At 35.9% G+C, this 23026-nt stretch overlaps 1 protein-coding gene across 8 annotated transcripts in view; it reads left to right on the forward strand.

Annotated features, from left to right (window-relative positions):
- The window catches only part of THOC2 (THO complex subunit 2), a 147102-nt gene that overhangs the window by 54207 nt on the left and 69869 nt on the right, over window positions 1-23026 (forward strand). For all 8 annotated transcript variants that reach the window (XR_013169547.1, XR_013169548.1, XM_077146477.1 and 5 more), the window contains exons 8-10: window positions 4607-4773; window positions 19130-19222; window positions 22742-22897. Coding sequence is in view for 6 of the 8 variants with exons in the window: in XM_077146477.1 (XP_077002592.1) it covers window positions 4607-4773; window positions 19130-19222; window positions 22742-22897 (416 nt within the window). In the remaining 2 variants the exon portion in view is untranslated. The remainder of the gene's footprint in view (window positions 1-4606; window positions 4774-19129; window positions 19223-22741; window positions 22898-23026) is intronic.

The following is a 23026-nucleotide window of genomic DNA, read 5'->3' on the forward strand; positions in this document are numbered from 1 at the left end:
AGCGTAATATTTATTAAAATAATTATATCTAAAAAATTAGTGAGAAGGGTAGCGTTGTTTTGCATTTTTCCAAATCTTTTGGATGTGTGCTTCTGCACTCAGTCTTGTAATTTGTTGCTTTTGTTGGCTATATGAAGAAAATCTTGGCACATGCAGAAATGTAGTGGAAAAAGGGAGGAGCATTTTAATAGCCTTTTTAGATAATTGGAGATATTCTTTTCTGAAACAATACCACCACTTGATAAGTGGAGGTTATTTCAGGACTAGTTGCAATGGATCCTTTTGGCTTAGGCTCTAACCCTTAATTTCTCATCTAGAATCAGCATCTTCACCAAACCTTCATTTGTTGCTTGGTGTTCAAGGCTGTAAATTTGACTGGGAGTAGGGAAAAGTAGGATTCTGTTCCTTCAGATCTTAAAGTTCCTCTTGGTTATTTGTGAATGACCAGTGAAACATAAAATATAACCCGAAACAATGCTTTTATTCTTAGACAGGTCATGGGACATTAACCCCCTTGACTGCATTATCTTGAGTGTTCTTAGTATTTTATCTTTGAGCTAGTCTGGATACAAGGTCCATTTTGCCTAGATGCATCTTATTGTAGTATCACTTTTTTTCTGTTCCTTTGAAAGCGAAGCCAGTTGGCTGCCTCCCTTACCTAATTTTTTGCTTTATTGATGTTTCTTGACTATACACTAGTTATGAAAAGGTTTTTTCTGTTATGAAATAAATGAGTACAGTTTGTGTTCTGTAGCATACATTTTTTTTAACAGTTATACTTTTATTATGTTAGGTGCGTTTCACTGCATCATGGTTCTTTGGCAAGCTCTGAGACATACAGTTTTTTCAAGTACTATTTCTTAGAAATCAACTAGTGTAGATACAGTTAGCCTGTTTCTAGAATGCTTTCTAGATGCTAGATCATTTCCTTTTGTTAAAACATGGTTTTTCTCAGTATCCTAAGGTCCATTCTATCAGGAATATGACGATTGAAGCTATAGTTTTGTTTTCTTGACTGTAATGTGTAGGCTAGCTATCTGTCCTGTGTTTACAATTTAGCTTGGTCTTTATTGTCTAAGAATCTCAATTTGGTCTTCATCCTGGAATAGCCATTGTCAGTTTAATATTTCTTGCCTCTTGTTACAGTCACTGGCCATCTTGTCAACTTTGAGGACTCTGCAGTTATTTTCAGTGCATTTATTTAAAAATAGATCATCCTAAACATTATAAACTCTACTCAAGGATAGAAAAGGCATTTTATTAATCTATCACAAGTACTTGGCACATAGTCGGTAGTTATTTCGTATTTATTTAAATAAAGAAATGAATCTATGGCCATTACAGGTCTGCCTTTATTTTTTCATTCACTCCCTTCTAATATTGTTCCCTGTTTATTCCTCAGAAGGCATAAAGATATTGTGTGTGTGTGTGTGTGTGTGTGTGTGTGTGTGTGTGTGTATCTGTTAATATAGCTGTTGGTAGAGATGGGAGCTAGGCTTAGATCACTCACAAGATCGCATGATTATATATGCTTGGGCTGAACAAAAGCCTTTCTAAGATACTTAAGCCACATGAGTGCCTATGTTCTACCATGGCACCATTAGAAAAGATATTTTTTGAACATTCAAGCTTACTGATTATACTAGAGTCTCATTGTGTATGAAATAGCTTAACTGTTACTTAAGTGAATCGTTTTCTAAGCCTTTGGTTTTGTTACTTTTCCATCTTCAGCAGCAGAGGTGGTCTAATTGATTGGACTAACTTATGGCACCTGAGGCATTTGATAAACTTGTTTTTCTTTTGTGAAGGTGCAGAGGTTAATTTATGTTATAGATAAAAGTGAATACCTCTTCTTCAAGATTACTTACTGCTTTCAGTTACACCTAGAAAGAAATGGGTAGTTAATAGTACAGATCATTGATACAATAGCCTTGATGCAGTAATACTGTTAAATAAAACATAGTGGTTCACATTTCAACACGTTGAAATGTGTTCAAAGCAATGTAAATGAAACACTTAAAAAATTTCCATCTAAGATATTGCTGCTCTATTCCTTACTCATAAATTTTGTATATAGCCTAATGGGTAATTATAAGCTAGGCAACTTTTCAAAATTATGAGCAATGTCTCTTTTGTCCTCTCTAATAAAATAGAGTATTATTCATTTTTATTTAGTGATTTAATTTTCACATTTAGTAAATGTAGCAGAATGAATAAGATTTAAGAATTTGTTAGTTCTTATTTCCATAAGCTATTGTGGTAGAGTATTGTAGCAGTTTGGAGGAATTTCTTTTATTGAGTTATAATTGACATACAATAAACTCCTCATATTTAAAATGTAAAGTTTGTGTTTTAACATTTGTATATACCTGTGAAAACATGACCACACTCAAGATAATGAACATTTCCATCATCCCTATAAGTTTCTTCTTGCCCCTTTGTAGTTCATCTCTCCTCATTCCCTCTCTCTAGTCAACCACTGATCTGCTGCTCTCTGTCAGTTTAAATTGGTTTGCATTTTCTAGAAATTTTTATAAATGGAATCATACAGTATATAGATTTTCTGGCTTTATTCCATTCAGCATAATTATTTTAAGATTCTCACATTTTGTTACACATTTCAGTTGTTTCTTTTTATTGCTGAGTTTTATTCCATTTTATGTGCTACAATTATCTCATGCTATCATTTATCCATTCAACCTATTGATGGACATTTGAGGATCTTTCCTTTTAGAAATGAAACCTCTATGAACACTTTTATGATATAGGCATTTATTTCTCTTGGATAAATACCTAAGAATGGACTTGCTTGGTCAGATGATAGCTCTCAGTTTAACTTATTAACAAACTGCCAGTTTTACAAGTGGTAGTTTTACCATTTTATATTACCACCAGCAGCATATTAGAGTTATAGTTGCTGTATTGAGGTCATTTTGACATTGATAGGCCATACTTTTTGGAGGATGGGGAAGCACACTATTCAGAAGTTTTCTTCCCAGAATGTTAAAGAAATATCTGGAGAATTTGTGAAAATCTGTAACTCTTTTCAGTACATGATCACTGGTTTAGTCCTTTTTTTCCTTAGTATGAAAAATGGGAGACAATGTATTTTTTTTTGAGACAGTGTAAATTTCGATCTCATAAAAAGAGTAAAAATACTTAAAAAAATTTCCTGTATTTAGAGAGTTTCTAAGTGATTGCTAAGATAATGTGAATCAGACATTAATTTTATAGCCTTTAATATAGTTAAGTGGGTAGTTAGTAGAAGCAATTCTAGAACTCCCCTCTTAACAAAAATTTAGGGCAGAAACATTTGTGTAAGAATTTTCTTGGTAAAATCCCATAAGCCAGCCAAGTTACAGTATTTAAACCTAATATCTCCCCCTAAGTTTAACATAGTTCTTTTTTCTTGCAGTTTTAGAAGAAATCAGTATTTATTTGTTTACTCCAGTGAAGTCATTAGCTTGCGTTTATGGGCTATGTCTAATGAAAAATACATAGTTAAAAATACTAGAATCCCATTCAGTTTGATAGAAGGCAATGTGGAAACTGAAATAAACTGAGGGAAGAGCAGATTTATGTCTCATTCTCACTCTGGGTCATAACCATACATTTTATTGAGAGGAATGGTGGGTGGAATTGTCAATATTGTTTAAATTATTTGTTTTGCTGTGTAAGTGGTTGAATTCTCATAAGTTAAATGAACGTATAGCTGTACTATGATATATTTATGGTAATAGCTGAAGCCAAATACATAGAAAGAGATTAAGAGTAAAATGGCTGATAGGAACGTTTATTAACTCTGTATCCACCAGCCCTTTTTTAGTTTTCCCTAGAAGATTAGCAAGAATAAGTAGCTATGATCACCTATTCAGAGTTTCTTGCCCCCGCCTTTTTCTGCTCTATCTAGGTTGTCTTTTTCCTTCTCTTGTTGCTTATATCCCCCACATTCCTTTGTTTTGTCTCTAACTCCCTTGGTAATCTCTGATCTCTTAAGTGTCATCTATACTTCTTTTCCCTTTAGAATGTTGCCAAAAAAACATAAACATAAATTTATGTGGCACAATTACATTTTGTAGCTTGTTGAATATATAACATATATTAAAAATGATTCTAAAAATGGTCTACTTTCATGAACTGGAACTTTTAATTGTTTAACATTCCAAATACTTCTATATAAATCATTTAAAAAAACTGTATTGCCTAAATTTATGTAATGCATTGTTTGATTTTCATATTTTGCTAATGTTGATATCTTTTACTAGCCTGAGTAATCAAGAACTAATGAGACACAGTCATAGTGTAGAATAGAAGAAAATTTATGCAATGTAGGGTTACTTGGCCTAGGCTCTAGCCCCAGCATTGTCATTAACCCCTTTATGATCTTGAGCAAGTCATGTTTCTCATCTGTAAAATGTGGAGAGTGAACTTGATGATCTTGAAAGTTAAGAAGACTTCCCTCTTGCAGAGGGAAAGCAAACTTGTAAAACAAGTTGTTTTTTAAGCCATTGTTTTTTCTTGCTATATAAGTTATCCCTGAAAGTTAATGGGTTTACCAAAAATAATGTATACAGTTTTGAATTTGTGTATATTTCATCTGTTGCAGGATGCTTTAATCTGGATCCCAATAGAGTTTTGGATGTCATTTTAGAAGTGTTTGAATGCAGGCCAGAACACGATGACTTCTTTATATCTTTATTAGAATCTTACATGAGTATGTGTGAACCGCAAACACTGTGTCATATTCTTGGGTTCAAATTCAAGTTTTACCAGGTAAAAAAAGAATATATATATATATATGCACAAATATATATATATATGTGTTAATCTCATGATTTTCTGTGTACAATTTAACTTTGAATTTTATTTTAAAATGATTGGTTTCAGGTCAGACATTCTAGCAGAGAAACTAGATAAATGCCTAGCTAACAATATGATAAAAATACTATATTAGTAGTATAAACAATGTGATATGAAAACCTAGAAGAAAGCATAATTTATTTTGCTTTGGGAAATATGAAATAAGGGAAGACTTTAGTGACAAAACCTTTTTATTAAACTGGTCTTTGAAGACTGAGTAGAAGTTTGCCAAGAATTTTCATGCAGAATTAACAAACTGTGAGAGTAAAGATATGGAAGTGTGATTGTGTGTGGCATACTGAAGGAATGGTGCATAGTCTGATGTGGCTAAATAGTATGATGTGAAGAAAAGAAAGGACAAGAAACAAAGTTAGAAAGGTAGGTGCACTTAAGATTGTCAGGGGTCTTGAATACTGTGTTAAGAGTTAGAATTTTATTGTGTAGACAGTGGCCGTTGGAATTTTTTTTTATGTGTGTGAACTTAAGGCATGTTTTACATTATTTTTCATTAAGCCACTACAATAGCTATATCGCTGCTCTCTATGCCTCTGGTTATTTCTCCTTCAATCCGTCTTCATATTGTTGCTACTATTACTTTATCAAAGAGATCCTGTTAAAGCGCTTAACTTCTCAAAAACTTTTGCCTGAGAATGAAATTCAAACTTCTGAACATGCAGAAAAGGCTCTTCACAATACAGCACTGTTCTTTCTTTTTGTTCTCATGTTTAGTCATAGTTTTTTTTCTCAAATCTAATATTCCAGTCAAATCAGATGACCAACTGTTTTCTAAATTAAGGTATAGACACTGCTGTGAACCTTTATTCCTGCAGTTCCTTATAACTAGAAAACTGGTTCTCTCCCAACCCTCTTCACCACACCTTTTTTCATCCTGTGTATCCTATTTATCCTTTTAGATCAAATGCTACCTGTCTTGGCTGACACTTTACCCATGCAGAATTAGTCACTTCTTAATCTGTATTGTCATAGGACTTGACATACACCTTTAGCACTTATGTTAGTATAAACTATGTTTATCTATTTTGCCAGATTGTGAATTACAGTCTGGGGGCAGGATCTAACTTTTACTAATTTCTAGGGATTAGTTTACTACTTAGTCTATGGTAAATACTCAGTAAATGTAAATGAATGATCTATGTTTTAGGAGATTAACTATTGATAATATGGGGGATTTTAAAATAATAAGGCCTCCATTTCCCTTTTGGTATAGCTTTGTTAATTTGTCTACCTGCTTGGGATAATCAGTCAAGATATAAACATTTATTGAGTGATTATTATAAGCCATTGCTTTACTGGGCACTGAGGATGCTCTGATGGAAAGGAGTGTATATTCCTGTCTTCTGGAGCTCAAATTCATGATAGTAAAAGGGCTCCTTTTAGGATTCTTAATGATATAGTATTGGCTGCCTCTGCTCAAGCTTTCATTTTCTGTTCTCTGGGATGCTCCAGGAGACAGAAGAGAAACAGATTAGAGCTTAAAAGCATACAGCCTTTGGAGAACAAATAAGGTACATTGCAAGGACTTTGGGCAAGAACACTACCTCTTCACATTTGTGCGGAAATTAGTGTTTCTTTTCCTACTAATATCCAGGGAGTCCACTCTTAGTACAGAGAAAGAGAGGTTCAGATATTGTATCATATTTTAAGAGGTACATTGATCACTTTAGGATTGAGACCATGAAACCAACTGCTGAAGTGGCAGGGTAGGTGAAATTTAACTTGGGCATGATTAATAAGAATATACATTAGAGCTTTGATGACTCTGGGTTTCAGAGCATATCACAGTAAATGATGATTTACAACAAAACATCAAGTAATGTCAGTTGAGTGTGAGTTTTAGAATTTAAAAATCTTTTATTTTATATAAAAATATTCCTCATAATAATAAGCCTTTTTTGAACTGAATTAAAGTATACCTAGGGTAGGGCAGTGCGGTGATGGCTCAGTGGCAGAATTCTTGCCTGCCATGCTGGAGACCTGGGTTCGATTCCCAGTGCCTGCCCATGTTAAAAACAAACAAACAAACAAACAAACCAACCATTAAAATATACCTAGGGTATAATTATAGTAAGAATGTTTTATCAGTTGTAACAAAGGTACCACTCTAATGCAAAGTGTTAATAGGGAAAACTGTGTTTATGGAGGCAGTATGTGGGAACTCTGCTTTTTGCATGATTTTTCTGTACACCTACAGCTCCTCTAATAAAAATAAATTACATACTAGGGTGGTTGAAAATATTTGAACAATCTTTTTTTGTAGATGATGGGCATTTTATTTATAAAAGCAGTACCCGACCAAGAAGCAATTGATTTAAAAATAACCTTTTCTTGGAAAGAGTAACACTTGCCTTCTTCTGTGTATCACCATTTCCCTGTTTCTATCACCAGAGCTATCTTGTTGTGAAAACCAGCAGTCTTTAAGGTTCACTGAGAGTAGGTGAAGAAATGCTGGGGTCTTTATGTAATTTTAGAATTGGGAGGTAAATAAAGAAGAAAATCAAGAGCTGTTTAAGGACTGTAACCTTGGGAGTAGGCTCCTAGGCATGGATAGTCAACCTACATATCGGTTCTTTGCTTAACTCTCCCATTCCCCGTCTGTCACTACTTGAAAAATGTTCATTTCTTACCCCTAATCCATATTTTCATCAGTTGGGAATTATTTGGATTAATAGGCTTCTTCCCCCCCCCCCATGTTAGTACTTCTAGGTGGAGCTCATTATTCCTACCATGATACCAGTGAAAGTTGTTTTATTCTAGCATCAGTCTGTGATTAGCTGTAGTGAATGTTTTGTCTTGGAAGGGTTTCATAGCATGTGAGCATTTAGAGAGTAGGGCAGGCATATCTGCCCTGTCCCCTAACAGGGATTGCTATAATAGAGGGTTTAGGGACACTATGAAGAACAGCACAAGTGATAGGGAGAAAGGAATTCTAGAAAGTGAGGGTTTAGCTTTCAACTGTTCTAGTTTGCAAGCTTCCAGAATGCAATATACCAGAAAGAAAACTGCTTTTAAAAAGAGGAATTTATTTATTAAGTTGTGAGTTTACAGTTCTAAGGTGGTGAAAATGTCCAAATTAAGGCAAGGTTATGAAAATGTCCAAATCTAAGGCATCCAGATAAAGATACCTTGGTTCACAAAGGCTGATGAAGTTTCTCTCTCAGCTGAAAGGGTACATGTGAAGTCTGCTAGGTTTCTCTCCCAGCTTCTTGTTTCATGAAGTTGCCCCAGGGACGTTTACGTTCTTAATTTGAAAAGGTCTCTGGCTGTATGGGCTCTAAAGCTTTTTCTAAAATGATTCCCTCATAAAGAGCTACAATAAGCAACCCCACCTTGAATGGGTGGAGACTCATCTCCATGGAAACCATGTAATCAAAAGTTACCACCACAATTGGGTGAGTTACATCTGTATGGGAACAATCAAAAAGCTCCTACCCAGCAATATTGAATGAGGATTAAAGGACATGGCTTTTCTGGGGTCCACAACAGATTCAAACTGACACAGTAGCAAAAGACAAACTTGACGAGTTGTATTGCAGCAAGAAAGAGGAAGGAAATGATTGCTCTTACCCATATCACGGCCCCTTGATTTTTTTATTCAAAACGCAGTAGTAGTGTAATGATACCATGGTTAGGCCCTCTTATCCCCCAAATTCATTCATTTAAGGAATTTTTGATTGTACACCTAGCATGTGCCAGGTATTGGTCTAGGTGCTGGGTGGGACTACATCTCTAAGCAGACATAGGTCCTTGCTTTTATGGCACTTATATTCTAAATAAACTATGTGGTATGTTAGAAAGTGATCATTATGATGGGGAAAAAATATATACAGAGCAGGATAAGCAAGAAAGGGAGCACTGAAGTGGTGATAGGTTGCAGTTTTAAATGGAGTGGTTAGGGTAGAATTCTTTGAGGTGAGATTTAAGCAAATAGTTGAAGGAAGTGAGGAAGTTAAACTGTATTTGTATAAGAAACCCCAACAAAGGGAACAACCATTACAAAGGCCCTATGGTGTGAGCATGCCTAGTGCGTTTGAGCAACAGCAATGAGGCCAGTGTGGCTACATCAGAGTGAGTAAATGGGATAGTAGTAGGAGATGAGGTCAAAGATGAAGGATCAGATCACCAAGAATATTTAGGCTAGTATAATTTCTGACTTGGTTGCTAAGCAAAGCTAGCAGGGTTTTTAGTAAGGGAGTGACAGGATATTAATTTTTTCTTTTTCATTTTGTTATGAACATTTTCAAACATAGAAGAGAGTAGATAGTATAATGAATACCCATAATTGTCACTTAGAATTGAGTTTATTAATATGTTGCCATACTTTTGGAGAGATAATTTATGCTGCAGATATCATGAATGCTTCCTCCTAAATACTTTAGTTTGTACTTCTTAAAAGTAAGGACCATTTTCTACATAACCATGATAACAATCTTATACTTAACTAGATTAACAATAATTCATTACTATCATCTTTATTAATAAACCCAAGCTGTATTTCCCCAATTATTCTTCAAATGCTTTTTACAACTTGTTTGTTCAAACTATTGTTCAATCAAAGATCACATGTTATACTTGGTTTGCACTTTCAGTCTTTTTTTAATCTACAGTAGTGTCCCCCCTCATTTAGTGGCATTGGCTTGCTAGAGACCATTCCCATAGAAGGCTCCACCTTCTGAATTTATCTGGTTGCTTTTTTGTAGTTCATTTAGTTTGTTCTCTATCCCGTCTTTTTTATATACTAGGAGTAAGGTCTAAAGGTTTGATTATGTTCAAGTAAAATAATTTTAAATACTTCATAGATTGTGCTATATGTTTTATACTGTTTAGCATTTCATGTCTCTCCTACTTTTAATGCTTCGTTAAATTGGTGACAGTGTAATCCTTTCATTATGCAGTGACATTTTTCCCATTGTCAACAGCAAATTATCTGTAGGTTGATGCTTTGGCCCCATGTGAATAGCCGTATGAACCATCAACCTTACATTAAATGGTTTAGAATTCATGGATGATCCATACCTGAGTCAGTTATTTCCCTAGGGGTTCCAAATTGTTGATGTATTCATTTTATAATGACATTTTTTTTCCTGTTATTTTTCTGTTAAGATTTGATGCTTGCCCATTCAGGCTGTTTGGTTATCTTAGATTCCCGTTAATTGCCAATTGTCAGAGTAAGGAGTTTGTTTAATAGCTATCTCCAGTGGTGACATGACTGGTATGTATGTCTGAGAAAGAGATAGTGTGCACACATATCTGTGTGTATACGTTGACTCTTCAAAGAATCAATTGTGGTTGCAGTGGAAATTGTCAGATTTTGGGTATATGTTGAAGGTATAGCCAGTAATATTTGCTGATGGATTGGATACAGGTTGTGAGAAAGTAGAGTTAAGGACTATTCTAAGGTTGTTTGAATTGTGCAGCTACAAAGATTACATTGTCATCAACTGAGATAGGGAAATTTCAGGTGGAATGAGTTTGGGCTGTTGGGGCTGGAATCAGGAGTTAAAGTTTTAGATATCCAAGTAGAGACGGTGAGTAAATAGTTGGGTATATGCATCTGGTATTCAGGAGAAAGAATTGAACTAGAAATAAAAAATATGGATGTCAGAAGTCTGTAGATGATAAAAAACAACAACTATATAAATGATATTCAGAGTTGTGATACTGGATGAGATCACCAGGGGATGGATATGGAGAGATAAGAAAACCAAGTATTGAGACCTGAGGCACTCCAGTGTTGAGACCTCTTGGAAAAGAGGATGAAGCAGCAAAGAAGTTCAAGGAGGAACAACATACAAGGTATAAGGAAAAGAGAATGTGGCATCTTGGAAGCTAAACGAAGGAAGAAATGATCAACTGTTTTAAATATATATGATAGGTCATATAAGATGACTGAAAATTGACCATTGGAGCAAGGAGGTCAAAACTAGCCATTTTGGTAGAGTTGGAGTATTAATTGAAAGAAGGGGAAAAGTGGACTTGAAGATAGAGTATAGACAACTCTAATAAGGAGTTGCTACAAAGGGTGGCAGAGAAATGAGTGGAAGCTAGTAGACGAAGAAAGACTTTTAAGATGGGAGAGAAAACATGTTTGTATGCTGATGGGAATGACTAAGGAGAAAGCGGGGAAAACTGGTTATGTAGGAAAGCGAGAAGAGAATAATTTTACCAGTGTTCTTGAGTAGGATAGAGAGAATGGAATTTATTGCATAAGTGGAATTACTGGCTTTAAATAGGAGTTCATCTATAATAGGTGGGAAGATAGCTATATATGTGTACAGTTGTTGGTAGGAGGGTAGATGTGATGGTGGGAGTTTGTAGGAGTCCTTTTGATTATTTTAACTTTCTCACTGAAGTAGAGAAGATCATTAGCTGGGTGAGAGGATGGGAGAGGAGGTTTTGGAGTTTAGGGAGGAGGTAGGAAATAGTTGTGTAGGAGAGTGAGTGAATGAGAAAAATAAGTATTATTGGCCAGAAGCATGAAAGGCCCACATGAGGTTGGTTAATAGTAACATAGAGTGATTCTAATTAGCACATTTATTTCCTTTTATCTTTCCATGTTCAACTTTGTGAATACAGGTGTGGAATAGGCCAAGAGATCGATTTAACCAGAGTGTTTTTTTTTTCAAAACATGTATACACAAAAGCATAAATTTCAAATTACATTGTAAAAAGTAGTTATAGACAGATTTCAGAGTTTGGTATGGGCTACAATCCCACAATTTTAGGTTTTTCCTTTAACTGCTCCAAAACACTAGAGACTAAAAGAAATATCAATACAATGATTCAACAGTCATGCTCATTTGTTAAATCCTCTCTTCTCTGTTGTAACTCCTCCTTCTCCTTTGATCCTTTTCCCAGTCTTTAGGGATATTTGGGCTATGCCCATTTTAATTATTTCATGTTGGGAAGGGGTTGTCTTTAATATGGGCTAAGAGGATGAAACTAGTTGATGTTCTTGTAGAGGCTATCCTTTCTGGATTTCAGGACTTATCTGGCCTAGGACCCCATCTGGAGGTTGTAGGCTTCTGGAAAGTAATCTCAGTGTGTGAAACTTTTGTAGAATCTCAGATAGATCCCTAGGTGTTCTTTAGGGGTAACAGGAATGGTTTTGGTTGGGCTTTGGCAAACCCTGGTAATTAGCAATATCTAGCTGAAGCTTGCATAAGAGTAGCCTCCAGAATAGCCTCTCGACTCTATTTGAACTCTTTTAGCCACTGGTATCTTATTTTGTTACATTTCTTCTCCCCCTTTTGGTCAGGAAGGCATTGTCGATTGCATGGTGCAATGCTCATCTCAGTCATGTCCCACATTGCCAGGGAGACTTTTGTCCCTGCATGTGATGTCTCACATAAGGTGGAGGGTAATGATTTCACTTGCAGAGTTGGGCTTAGAGAGAGAGAGGCCACATTTGAGCAGCAAAAGAAGTTTCCTGGAAGTAACTCTTATGCATAATTGTAGGTAAGCTTAGCTTCTCTGCTTTCAGAAGTAAGCTTCACAAGAGCAAGCATCAAGATCAAGGGCTTGGCCTGTGACTTGGGGGTCCCTAATGTTTGAGACAGTATCAAGGGTTTCCCCAGTGGTAAAACTGAATAGTTCCATATTTTTTTCTCCCATCTTTCAAGGGGCTTTGCCAATAGTTTAAAATTATCAAACAGGGTGTTTTTTTGCCAGGTGAGTATGACAAAGGGAGAGGAGGACAGAGTTTGTGGTTACATGCAAGAGAGTGAGTAAAATGAGATCAGCCTTGGTATTTGGGTTGGGTAAGGATAGAAGTGAAGATATCTAGGGAAGTATGGGGTAGTGAATAGTGGAAGGACCAGTGAATTGGAGATCCTGTGGGTAGAAGGATTGTTGAAGTCAGAGCAGCATAAAGTATAAAGAATGAGTTGGAAGAATCATAGGTGATGGTTGAGAGAGTAGAATACATGAAGTAAATGTTGAGGGTTTGTACTATTGGTAATAGTAAAATTTAGGATATGGAGTGAGTAGCTGAGATAGGATAGAGATGAGGAACTGAAAGGCCAGCATGATGGAAGGATCACCTAAATGTATATAAAAATCTCCAAAAATTAAGGATGGAATAGAGTAGGAAACAGTGATAATCAGAAGCTAAAATCGTTTGCAAAATGAAGGGCAGTGATCTAGGGTTGTATAGATGGTCACAGCAGGACATCATAAAAAATAATGGAGTAGGGAAATCCAGGGCTCCATCCCTTACAAAAGCAGCAAATGAGCTGAAAAAACTGTCAGGTTCAACTTTTGCAGAACTCTGTAATCGAGTGAAAAATTACAACCAGAGGAAGGCTTGGTGACAAAACTGATGATTCGCAGATAAAAGCGTGCTGTAGTGTTTGAAATTGCCAGCCTGTCATTCCCCACTCCAGAGCAGTGGTGGCTGTAGGAACAGAAGGCTGGTATCCCAGTATAAGTTGCTAATGCCAGATGAAACAAGGTTAAGTTATTGCCTGCAGCTTGGGCAAGGACAATAGGTCAAGCAATTGAAAGATTGAAAAGCCCGGGAAGAAAGAAGCTGTGAAAGAAGATGCAAGGAGGAATATGGGCTTTTAAAAGTCTTGTTTTGAAGCCACATATATTCCCATGGCTGAATGCTTGCTCAGAAAAGGTCTGAGAGGACCCTAAGTTTTCATATCTAACTGGCATTCAGGCTCTTTGGAAGAAGGATTTTAAGGCTAAGGCACAGTTGAAATGTCCTGGCTAAGCATTGAATGAGTGCCCCCAAACAACCAATCTGCAAAGACTGGTAGAATATCTCTTTTCCTTTTTTATTTGCCTCTTTTTTCACTTTTCCTTTTTTTTTTTTTTTTTTTTGGCTCCAGGCATTTAAGGAAACTATCAAAAACATTAGCTAACTACTAAGCTTGCAGAACACAAACTTCAGTTGTCATACAAGACACTATACAAGTATAGTTTAGAAAGGTCACTAAACAAGCAAATAACTACAGTCCACAATAACTAGCAATGACAAACCTTGGGGTGGGTAGAGAGCCTTATTTTCAGAATTGCCATATTATAACATTCAAAATATCCACAAAAATGTGCATGCCCAGAAATTAATTATGGCCTATTCACAGGAAAAAAGAAATTAACAGAAATTGTCCCTGAAAAAGCCCAGGCACTGAACTTACTAGACAGAGACTTTAAATCAACTGTCTTAAATGTGCTCAGAGAGCTGTTGGAAACCATAAACTAGAGAAAACAAAGGCGATGATGTTTTACCAAAGAGACATTATCAATAAAGATATAGAAATTATGTAAAGAAATTAAATAGAAATTCTGGACTTGAAGAGTAAAATAACTGAAATGAAAAATTCTCTGGAGGAGTTCAGGAGCAGTTTGAGGCAGGCAGAACAACAAATCAGTGAACTTCAAGACAGGCCAGTTGAGATTATCCAATCTTCAGAGCAGATAGAAAAGACTGAAGGAAAATGAACAGCCTAAGAGATGTCTTGTACACCCATGAATTGTACCAAGTTATGCATACTGGGAGTCCAGAAGGAGAGGTGAGAGAGAATAGGGCAGAAAGAATATTTGAAGAAATAATAATGAGAATAATGAGTAATAATGAGAGAGAGAGAGAGACACAACTCATCATAATGCGTTGTTAGAGAAACAACTCATCATGTATATCCTTGATAAGATTCACAGCTGATTTCTCTTGCGAAGCCATGGAGGCCAGAAGGCAGTGGGATAGCACATTCAGAAATGCTGAAAGAAAAAGAATTTCAGCCAAGAATTCCATATCCAGCAAAACTATCCTTTAAAAATGAAGGAGAAATTGAGAAATTCCCAGATAAACAAAAGCTGAGGTAGTTTGTCACTAGTAGATATGCCCTACAAGAAATGCTAAGGGTAGTATTTCAGGTTGAAATGAAAGGACAGTAGATAGTAACTTGAAACCTTATGAAGAAATAAAGAACCATGGGTAAAGGTGATCATGTAGGTAAATTTAAAAGCCAATATTGTACTTTTTATATGATTTAAATGACGAATGCATAAAACTAATTATAAATATGCTAACGGGCACAATGTATAAAGATTTAATTTGTGACAACAGTATAAAGAAGGAAGGACAGAAGTATAGGAGCAGAGTTTTCTATACTATTGAACATAAGCTGGTATTAATTCAAGCTAGATTGTTATAAATTTAAGATGCTAATTGTAATCCCCAAGGAACCACTAAGAAGTTAAAAATAAAAGGAAATGAAAAGGGAATTAAAATAGAGTGATACAAAAAATCAGTTAAACACAAAAGAAGCTAGTAATGGAGGAAATGAGGAAAAAATTTCACATTCAGAAAATATAAAAAATTGCAGAAGTCTTTATCAGTAATAACTTTAAATATAAGTGGATTAAACTCACCAATTAAAAGGCAGAGATTGACAGAATGGATAATAAACGTGTTCCAACTGTGTGCTGTCTACAAGAGACTCACTTTGCATCCAAGACACAAGTAGATTGAAAGTGAAGGTTGGGAAAAGATATACCATGCAAATAGTAACCACAGGAGAGCTAGGATGGCTGTACTGATACCAGAAAAAAAAAAGAATTGTTACAAGAGACAAAGAAGGATATTATATGTTGATAAAAGGGTCAATCCATCCAGAAGAAACAACAATTTTAACCGTATGTACTGAACAACTAAGCCCTAAAATATATCACAGAATTGAAGGGAGAAGTAGGCAGTTTTACTGTAATAGTTGGACCTTCCCATGTCCACTCTCAACACTAGATCATACAACTAGACAGAAGATCAGTAAGGAAATAGAGCATTTGAACAACACTGTAAACCAGTTAGACCTAATACATATACAGAGCACTCCACGCAGTAACAGCAGAATACACATTGTTTTCAAGGAACAATCCCCAGTATATACCATATGCCAAGGCATGAAACAAGTCTCAATAAATTTAAAAGGATTGACATCATACGGAGCTATCTTTTTTGGTCATAATGGAATGAAACTAGTCCCAGCAACAATAAAGAGATAGTGAGTGATTTGAAATTTTAAGCTGAGACAGTGTGTTAGTTAGGTCCAGGTGTCAACTTGACCAGGTTTTGTTGCTGTGGACATGAGTCAATGGCATGTGAAGCTCATCTGTTGCTGATTACGTCTGCAGTAGGCTAGGAGGCCTGCCTGATGCAATGAATGATGTTTTGATTTAATTGGCTGGAAGCTTAAATGAGAGAGTTCAACGTAGCACAGCCCAAGTAGCTTGGCATACCTCATCTCAGCTCTTGCAGCTGAGCCCAGGCCTTTGGAGATGCAGAAAGGAATCACCCAGGGAAAGTTGTTGGAACCCAGAGGCCTGGAGAGAAGGCCAGCAGAGATTGCCCTGTGCCGTCCCCTGTAAGAAACAACCTCAGTTGAAAGTTAGCTGCCTTTCCTCTGAAGAACTATGGGTTTTCTTTTTTTTTTTAATTTTTTTTAATTTTTAAGAATTTTTAAAGAATTTTTTAATTTTTCCATTCTACATATATAATCAGTAATTCTTAATATCATCACATAGTTGCATATTCATCATTTCTTAGAACATTTGTGTCGATTTAGAAAAAGAAATAAAAAGAACAGAAAAAGAAAACGATAATAGAGAAAAAAAAGTTATACATACCATACCCCTTACCCCTTGCTCTCATTTACCACCAGCATTTCAAACCAAATTTATCCTGACGTTTGTTCCCCCTACTATTTATTTTTATTCCATATGTTCTACTCTTTTGTTGATATGGTAGATAAAAGGAGCATCAGACACAAGGTTTTCACATTCACAGAGTCACATTGTGAAAGCTATATCATTGTTCAATCATCATCAAGAAGCATGGCTACTGGAACACAGCTCTACATTTTCAGGCAGTTCCCTCCAGCCTCTCCACTACATCTTGAACAACAAGGTGATATCTACTGAATGCGTAAGAATAACCTCTGGGATAAACTCGACTCTGTTTGGAATCTCTCAGCCATTGCCGCTTTGTCTCATTTCACTCTTCCCCCTTTTGGTCGAGAAGGTTCTCTCAATCCCTTGATGCTGAGTCTCAGCTCATTCCAGGATCTCTGTCCCACGTTGCCAGGAAGGTCCTCATCCCTGGGAGTCACGTCCCATGCAGAGAGGGGGAGGGTGGTGAGACTGCTCGTCATATCGGCTGGAGGGAGAGGCCACATCTGAGCAACAAAAGAGGCTCTCTTGGGGGTGGCTCTTAGGCCTAAATTTTAAGTAGACTTGACCTATCCTTTGTGGGGTTAAGTTTCGTATGAACAAACCCCAAGACTGGGGGCTCAGCCTGTAGCTTTGGTTGTCCACACTGCTTGTGAGAATATCAAGAATTCGACTTGGGGAGGTTGAATTTCTCCCCGCTCTCACCATTCCCCGGAGGGGGCTTGCAAATACTTTTCCACTCACTGATCAAATCACTCTGGGATTCATCGGGGCATCACTCTGGACAAACCAACAAAATCTCATGTCCTACCTGAGATTCCAAGTACTTATGACATTCAATCAAACTATCTACATAAGTTATATTAGGAAATGCTCTAGTCAAAATATAAGTTTTGTAACAAATAAACAGTTTTTGCTTTAATCTCACATATAAGGTGACATTTTAAAATATTAATTGCCATCATTTTCAGCACCCTGCAATAATGACATTCCTTTGTTTGAAGAACTATGTTTTTAACTAAATAAATCCCCTTTTATTAAAAGCCAATCCATCTCTGGTGGCGTATTGCATTCTGGCAGCTTTGTCAGCCTAAAACATAGCTTTAAGGAGCTTGATGGGAGAATGGTCTTGAATGAAAAGCAATGAAAACAATGAAAAGCAAAGACTCCTACCTCACCTCCAGGTTCAGTAGTGTGAGGAGACTGTGGGAAAATAATCATCCTTTGATTGAGTTACAATGGGAGTGATCTCAGGAAGAGAGCCAGACTTCTGTTCAAGTAAGAGGGGGAAAGATGTTCAGGAATAGGGGTTTTTTACTGATTAGGTACCTTGAATTCCAGAGGATGCCATGTAAGGGGTTCATGAATGGGGAAATGTGGGATAGGACAGAACAGGGATTGTGCAGAGAAACATGGGGGTAAGAGTGTGGGATATGACGTGTTCTGGGAGACTGGGGCTTCTTGTGACTATTAAATCAGGTAAAGGGAATGATGAGAGCAGTCTTGGTATATTTAAGTGAAGTAATGGACCAAAGGCTGTTAAGTAATTTCTTGTGGGTTTGATCTGAGATTGACTGCCATTTGTTTTTAAGGGAAAACGTTTTGATATTGAGTAATCCCTTATAAACATTTGGTTACTGAGTAACCAAATTAATAAACTTGATAAATTAAAAATGTTTTAATTCTGTTTTAAAAATTAAAATGAATTGGGATGCTTTCTTTATATCATATATATTAATTTGGTTAGTTTTATAGTTTATGTGCATAGTATCCCATCACAATTGTGGAAGATGCTTTACCTCCAAAGGTCTCATTTTCTGTTTTGTGTAGAATTAAAACATAAGGTATTGTCACTGTTTACTTTTTATTTGCACTTGGCCATGTATTATTTTCTAGTTATCCTCACTCATCCATCTATTCATTTGACTCTAGCAGTTTAAAAACCAATGAAAAGTCTTTTAAAATTCATAGCACTCAAAGATTCTTGTGTTTCTGTGTAGGATCCTCAGGAAATTTACTTTGCCATTCCTGCCCTGTTCTGTATTTTAAAACATTAATTTATCTACCTGTAATATGTATAGATACCTGTTTTCAAGGGAGAATTAGCTGACGAGCAGATACACCTAACATAAAACCTAAGAAATGAAAGTAGAAGGACAAAAGAATAAAGCAAACAGATGGTTTTACACTTCACGTTTGTCATTCTTGTCTATCTGTATCTTCACTGAGAACTACTTGAAAAAGCAAGTTAAGAAAACACATACATATAAACAGAAAACCAGACTAAATATTGTACAGTATAAAATCTCATTCTACTTAGTTGTCAGATTTTATTCAAACATTAGCATGTACCTCGTGACCATTTTTGAAACTGTTTTCCTTGTGTTCATTGAAGAGATGTTCCAATGTTGAAAGGAATCTTTGTCCTGAATTCAAATGTTAGGTATGATCAGGAGAGCAATGAATGTATTTGTGGCCTAGAGAATTTTGATGCAATTGCTAGATAATTATTGGCAGTTAGAGGGAATGGTTTTTGTTGTTGTATTTTATGCACTAAACAGATTTTTTTTTTTTTAAGGAGCCAAATGGAGAGACTCCATCATCTTTATACAGAGTTGCAGCAGTACTTCTACAATTTAATCTTATTGATTTAGATGATCTTTATGTACATGTAAGTCAAATGGGCTACTAAGAATATTTGGTTGTCCATCTTGGGTGGGTAAGAGTAGCAGCTATATATTCACACTCCAAGGTTGGTTTTTGGTTCTCATGTCTTAATTTTTGAAGCACTGATACATTATTGTTTTGTGTTTACTTTATAAATGGAATGAATTTAAGTCCTTTGTTCAGCGAATTATGAAAATGAAATACCTCTGGCCACCCTTACAGAGTTTGAAGTTGGACCTGAAGTTCTTGTTTTTAAATGCTATCAGGACATACCCCATGGAAAGAGAAACCGAGATCTAACCCATTTGATTTTAGGCTTCTTTATTACACAAAATTGCAGGAAATACGTGATTATCTATGTTCTAGTTTGCTAGCTGCCAGAATGCAATATACCAGAAATGGAATGTCTTTTAAAAAGGGGAATTTAATAAGATGCTAGTTTACAGTTCCAGGCTGAGAAAATTTCCCAATTAAAACAAGTCTATAGAAATGTCCAATCTAAGGCATCCAGGGAAAGACACCTTGATTCAAGAAGGCTGATGACGTTCAGGGTTTCTCTCTCAAGTGAGAAGGCACATGATGAACACAGTCAGGGTTCCTCTCTGATCTGGAAGGGCACATGGTGAACACGGTATCGTGTGCTAGCTTCTCCTGGCTTTCTGTTTCATGAAGCTCCCCGGGAGACATTTTCCTTCTTCATCTCCAAAGGTTGCTGGCTGATGGACTCTGCTTCTCATGGCTATGTTGTTCTGCTCTGCTTTCTGAATCTCATTCTCCAGAATGTTTCCTCTTTTATTGGGCTTCAGAAACTAATCAAGACCCACCCAAATGGGTGGAGATATGTCGTCACCTAATCCAGTTTAACAACCACTCTTGATTTGGTTAGGTTACATCTCGAGGGAGATGATCTAATTACATACAGTATTCAATACTGTATGTAATTTATAAAGTAAACGTTCCATTTATAAAGTAAAAACTAATAGTAAATCTATTCTGCCTTTACGAAATGGGATTTTGATTAAAACATGGCTTTTCTAGGGGACATACATCCTTTCAAACCACAACCTAGATGCTTACCTTTTCCTTCTCCTAAAAATGTTATATATATATATATATATATATATATAAGCATTCAGGGTGAATGGGGCACTCTGTTATTGTATTTTTATTTTAATATATATTAAGAAACATTTTATTGTGTTTTTATTCTGTAATAAATAATTGGTATAGTGTTTTTATTGCTGGACACTGGATCTAGGAGAATGTGTCTATGATTTTGATAAAGAACCTCTAGTTTGGAACAAAAACTAGTCTGTAGTTTGGAAATTGTTTTTGTTTTGTTTTTTTTGGCATGGACAGGCACTGGGAAACCAACCTGAGTCTCCGGCATGGCAAGCAAGATCTCTGCTGCTACGCCACCATTGCCCGCCCAAAATTGTTGTGTTTTTATATTTTGTATTAAGATGTCTTTGAACTTAAACTTGTCCAGAGTTGACATCAAATTCACTGCTTTTCTAATTGCTTTCTAACTTCCTTGCTTATCCTTAAAACTTCGTCTCTACCTTGCAAACAAGGAAGGGAGGTATATATTTTGCATTACATAGTAAATACTATATTGGAGGTATGCACAAAGTGCTGTGGAATTTTAGAGTAGATAGTGACCATCTCTGCCTGGGATAATTTTGGAAGTTTTTTCCAAACTAGTAATGTTGAACTGGCATCTGGATCAGTAGTAGTTGACCAGGCTTAAATGGTGGGAGTTTTTCTAGGTAGAATGAGCTGAGTGTAAAGGCAGGAGGTTTGAAAAGATTTCATTATCCACTGCAGGGTAGGGGGTATATTGGGAAGCTCCGAGTAATTGGAGCCTAGGGTATGTGGGGTAGATAAGAATAGAGAAGTAGGTTGGGCCTAGATTGTTAAGGCCCTTAGGTGCCATAGGGTAAGGAGTTTGGATTTTTTTTTCTTGTTGTGAGGAGAGAACCATTAAATATTTAAAGTAGAGAAGTGATGTCTAAACTGGGAATATGGAAAATTGGTCAAAAAGTGAGTTTGAAGACACAGTTGTGAATTTAGAGGCAGATTATAGACTCGCAGAACAAAAGAAAGAATAAAAATGATGATGGATTTATTACTGATATATTTGCATTTAACAGTAAATCTAAGTGGACTACATGCTCCTGTTAAGATGACAAAGACTGAGATGGAATTTTAATATCTGTCTGTAGTTTACATGAGACAAGGCTAAAATCTAAGGGTATAGAATGATTGAAAGTAGAAGGGTGGGAAAAATACTCCAGGGATATTATCATTGTTAAACAAAATAGACTTTATGGCAATAAGAGATAAGTAGGGTCACTTCGTAATAGAAAGTTCTGTTCACTAGGAAGATAGAACAGTTTGAAATCTATATGCTTCTAATAACATAGCTTCAAAATAAACAAAACTAGAAATTGAGAGAACTACGAGAAGCATATGGTTCTCCCACTATAATGGGAGATTTTAGAGGCAGTTGCTATAGTCAGGCAAAAGATGAAGACATAAGTCAGGCATATTTGTAAAGCAACAGAAATTAGTTTGATTGCCATTGTAGACCATAAAGAATGAGAAAAAGTCTTGCACCACTCCCTAGTGATTTTTCTTTCCCCTCCTCCTCCTTTATAACTGATGGGACAAAGGCTGCAATATGCAGTTTAATATTTCACTATATTTCCTTTTATTGTTTTCTTATGATTTGCTTTGCATTAGACTTACCTACTGAAATAGGTTATGCATTTCTAGGGAGCAGGGACATTTCTTTTATTGCTGACCAAACTGCCTAGGAGAAACTACTAAATAATGGTTTGTCGGCTATATTCTTCATATCAGGGTTATTTTATGAAATGTCTGCGTTAACCATCTTCCACTCATGTAATATGGCTGTGCTTGAGACACTTGAGCCTCTGTCATAATGGAGGGTTGACTACAGACATTACTTTCTCTTTTGTAATAAACTAGAAAATAGTTCATTACTTAAATTTCAAGGTGCTAGTAATTTTTCTTACTGAGATTTTTTGTTTAGAGGAATCAAATTTACTGCTTTATGCAATTCAGTAGCTTACTTCTTCCAAATTAGATCCATGTGCAATAATTTATTTAATTTGGAGTTTAGTGTTTAAAAGGGAAATCTGTAGTATTTTTCTAGGAACACGTGCATGTTTTCTCAGGCAAACCAGTAAGTTCAGTGGTAAGCATAACTGTTCTAGTATTACATTAATTTAGGACCACCTAAAGACAAGACATGAAATTTCAAACTGCTACCTGATTTTCAAAGGTGTCCAAAATCCAAGTACACATCCCTGTCATATAATAAGAATACAACAGAAAAGCGTGTTTAGAAGGGAAATCATGGCCGTGAATGGGCTAGACTTCTTATTTGCAGTTCTTATTTACAGTTTTATTAATTGTGTATAGATTGTGTTTGCTTTTTATATGAGCAAATGGTTGGTTTTAGCTGTTATATGAAATTTTAATGAACCATTTTTAGCTTCTTCCAGCTGATAATTCTATTATGGATGAACACAAAAGAGAAATTGTGGAAGCTAAGCAAATTGTTAGAAAACTTACAATGGTTGTATTGTCTTCTGAAAAAATTGATGAGCGAGAGAAAGAAAAGGAAAAAGAAGAGGAGAAAGTAGAGAAGGTATAATGCATTCTAGTAAAATTAACATTGTCTTCTGGGTTTAGAATTGAGAAATTTAAGTTTTAGTAGTTAATGAACTTATGTAAGTATAATTTCTAAAGCAGTTTTGATTGTGATGAAACCTAGTTT

This window comes from Tamandua tetradactyla, chromosome X, assembly GCF_023851605.1.
Source record: "Tamandua tetradactyla isolate mTamTet1 chromosome X, mTamTet1.pri, whole genome shotgun sequence".
In the NCBI taxonomy this organism is placed as follows: Eukaryota; Metazoa; Chordata; class Mammalia; order Pilosa; family Myrmecophagidae; genus Tamandua; species Tamandua tetradactyla.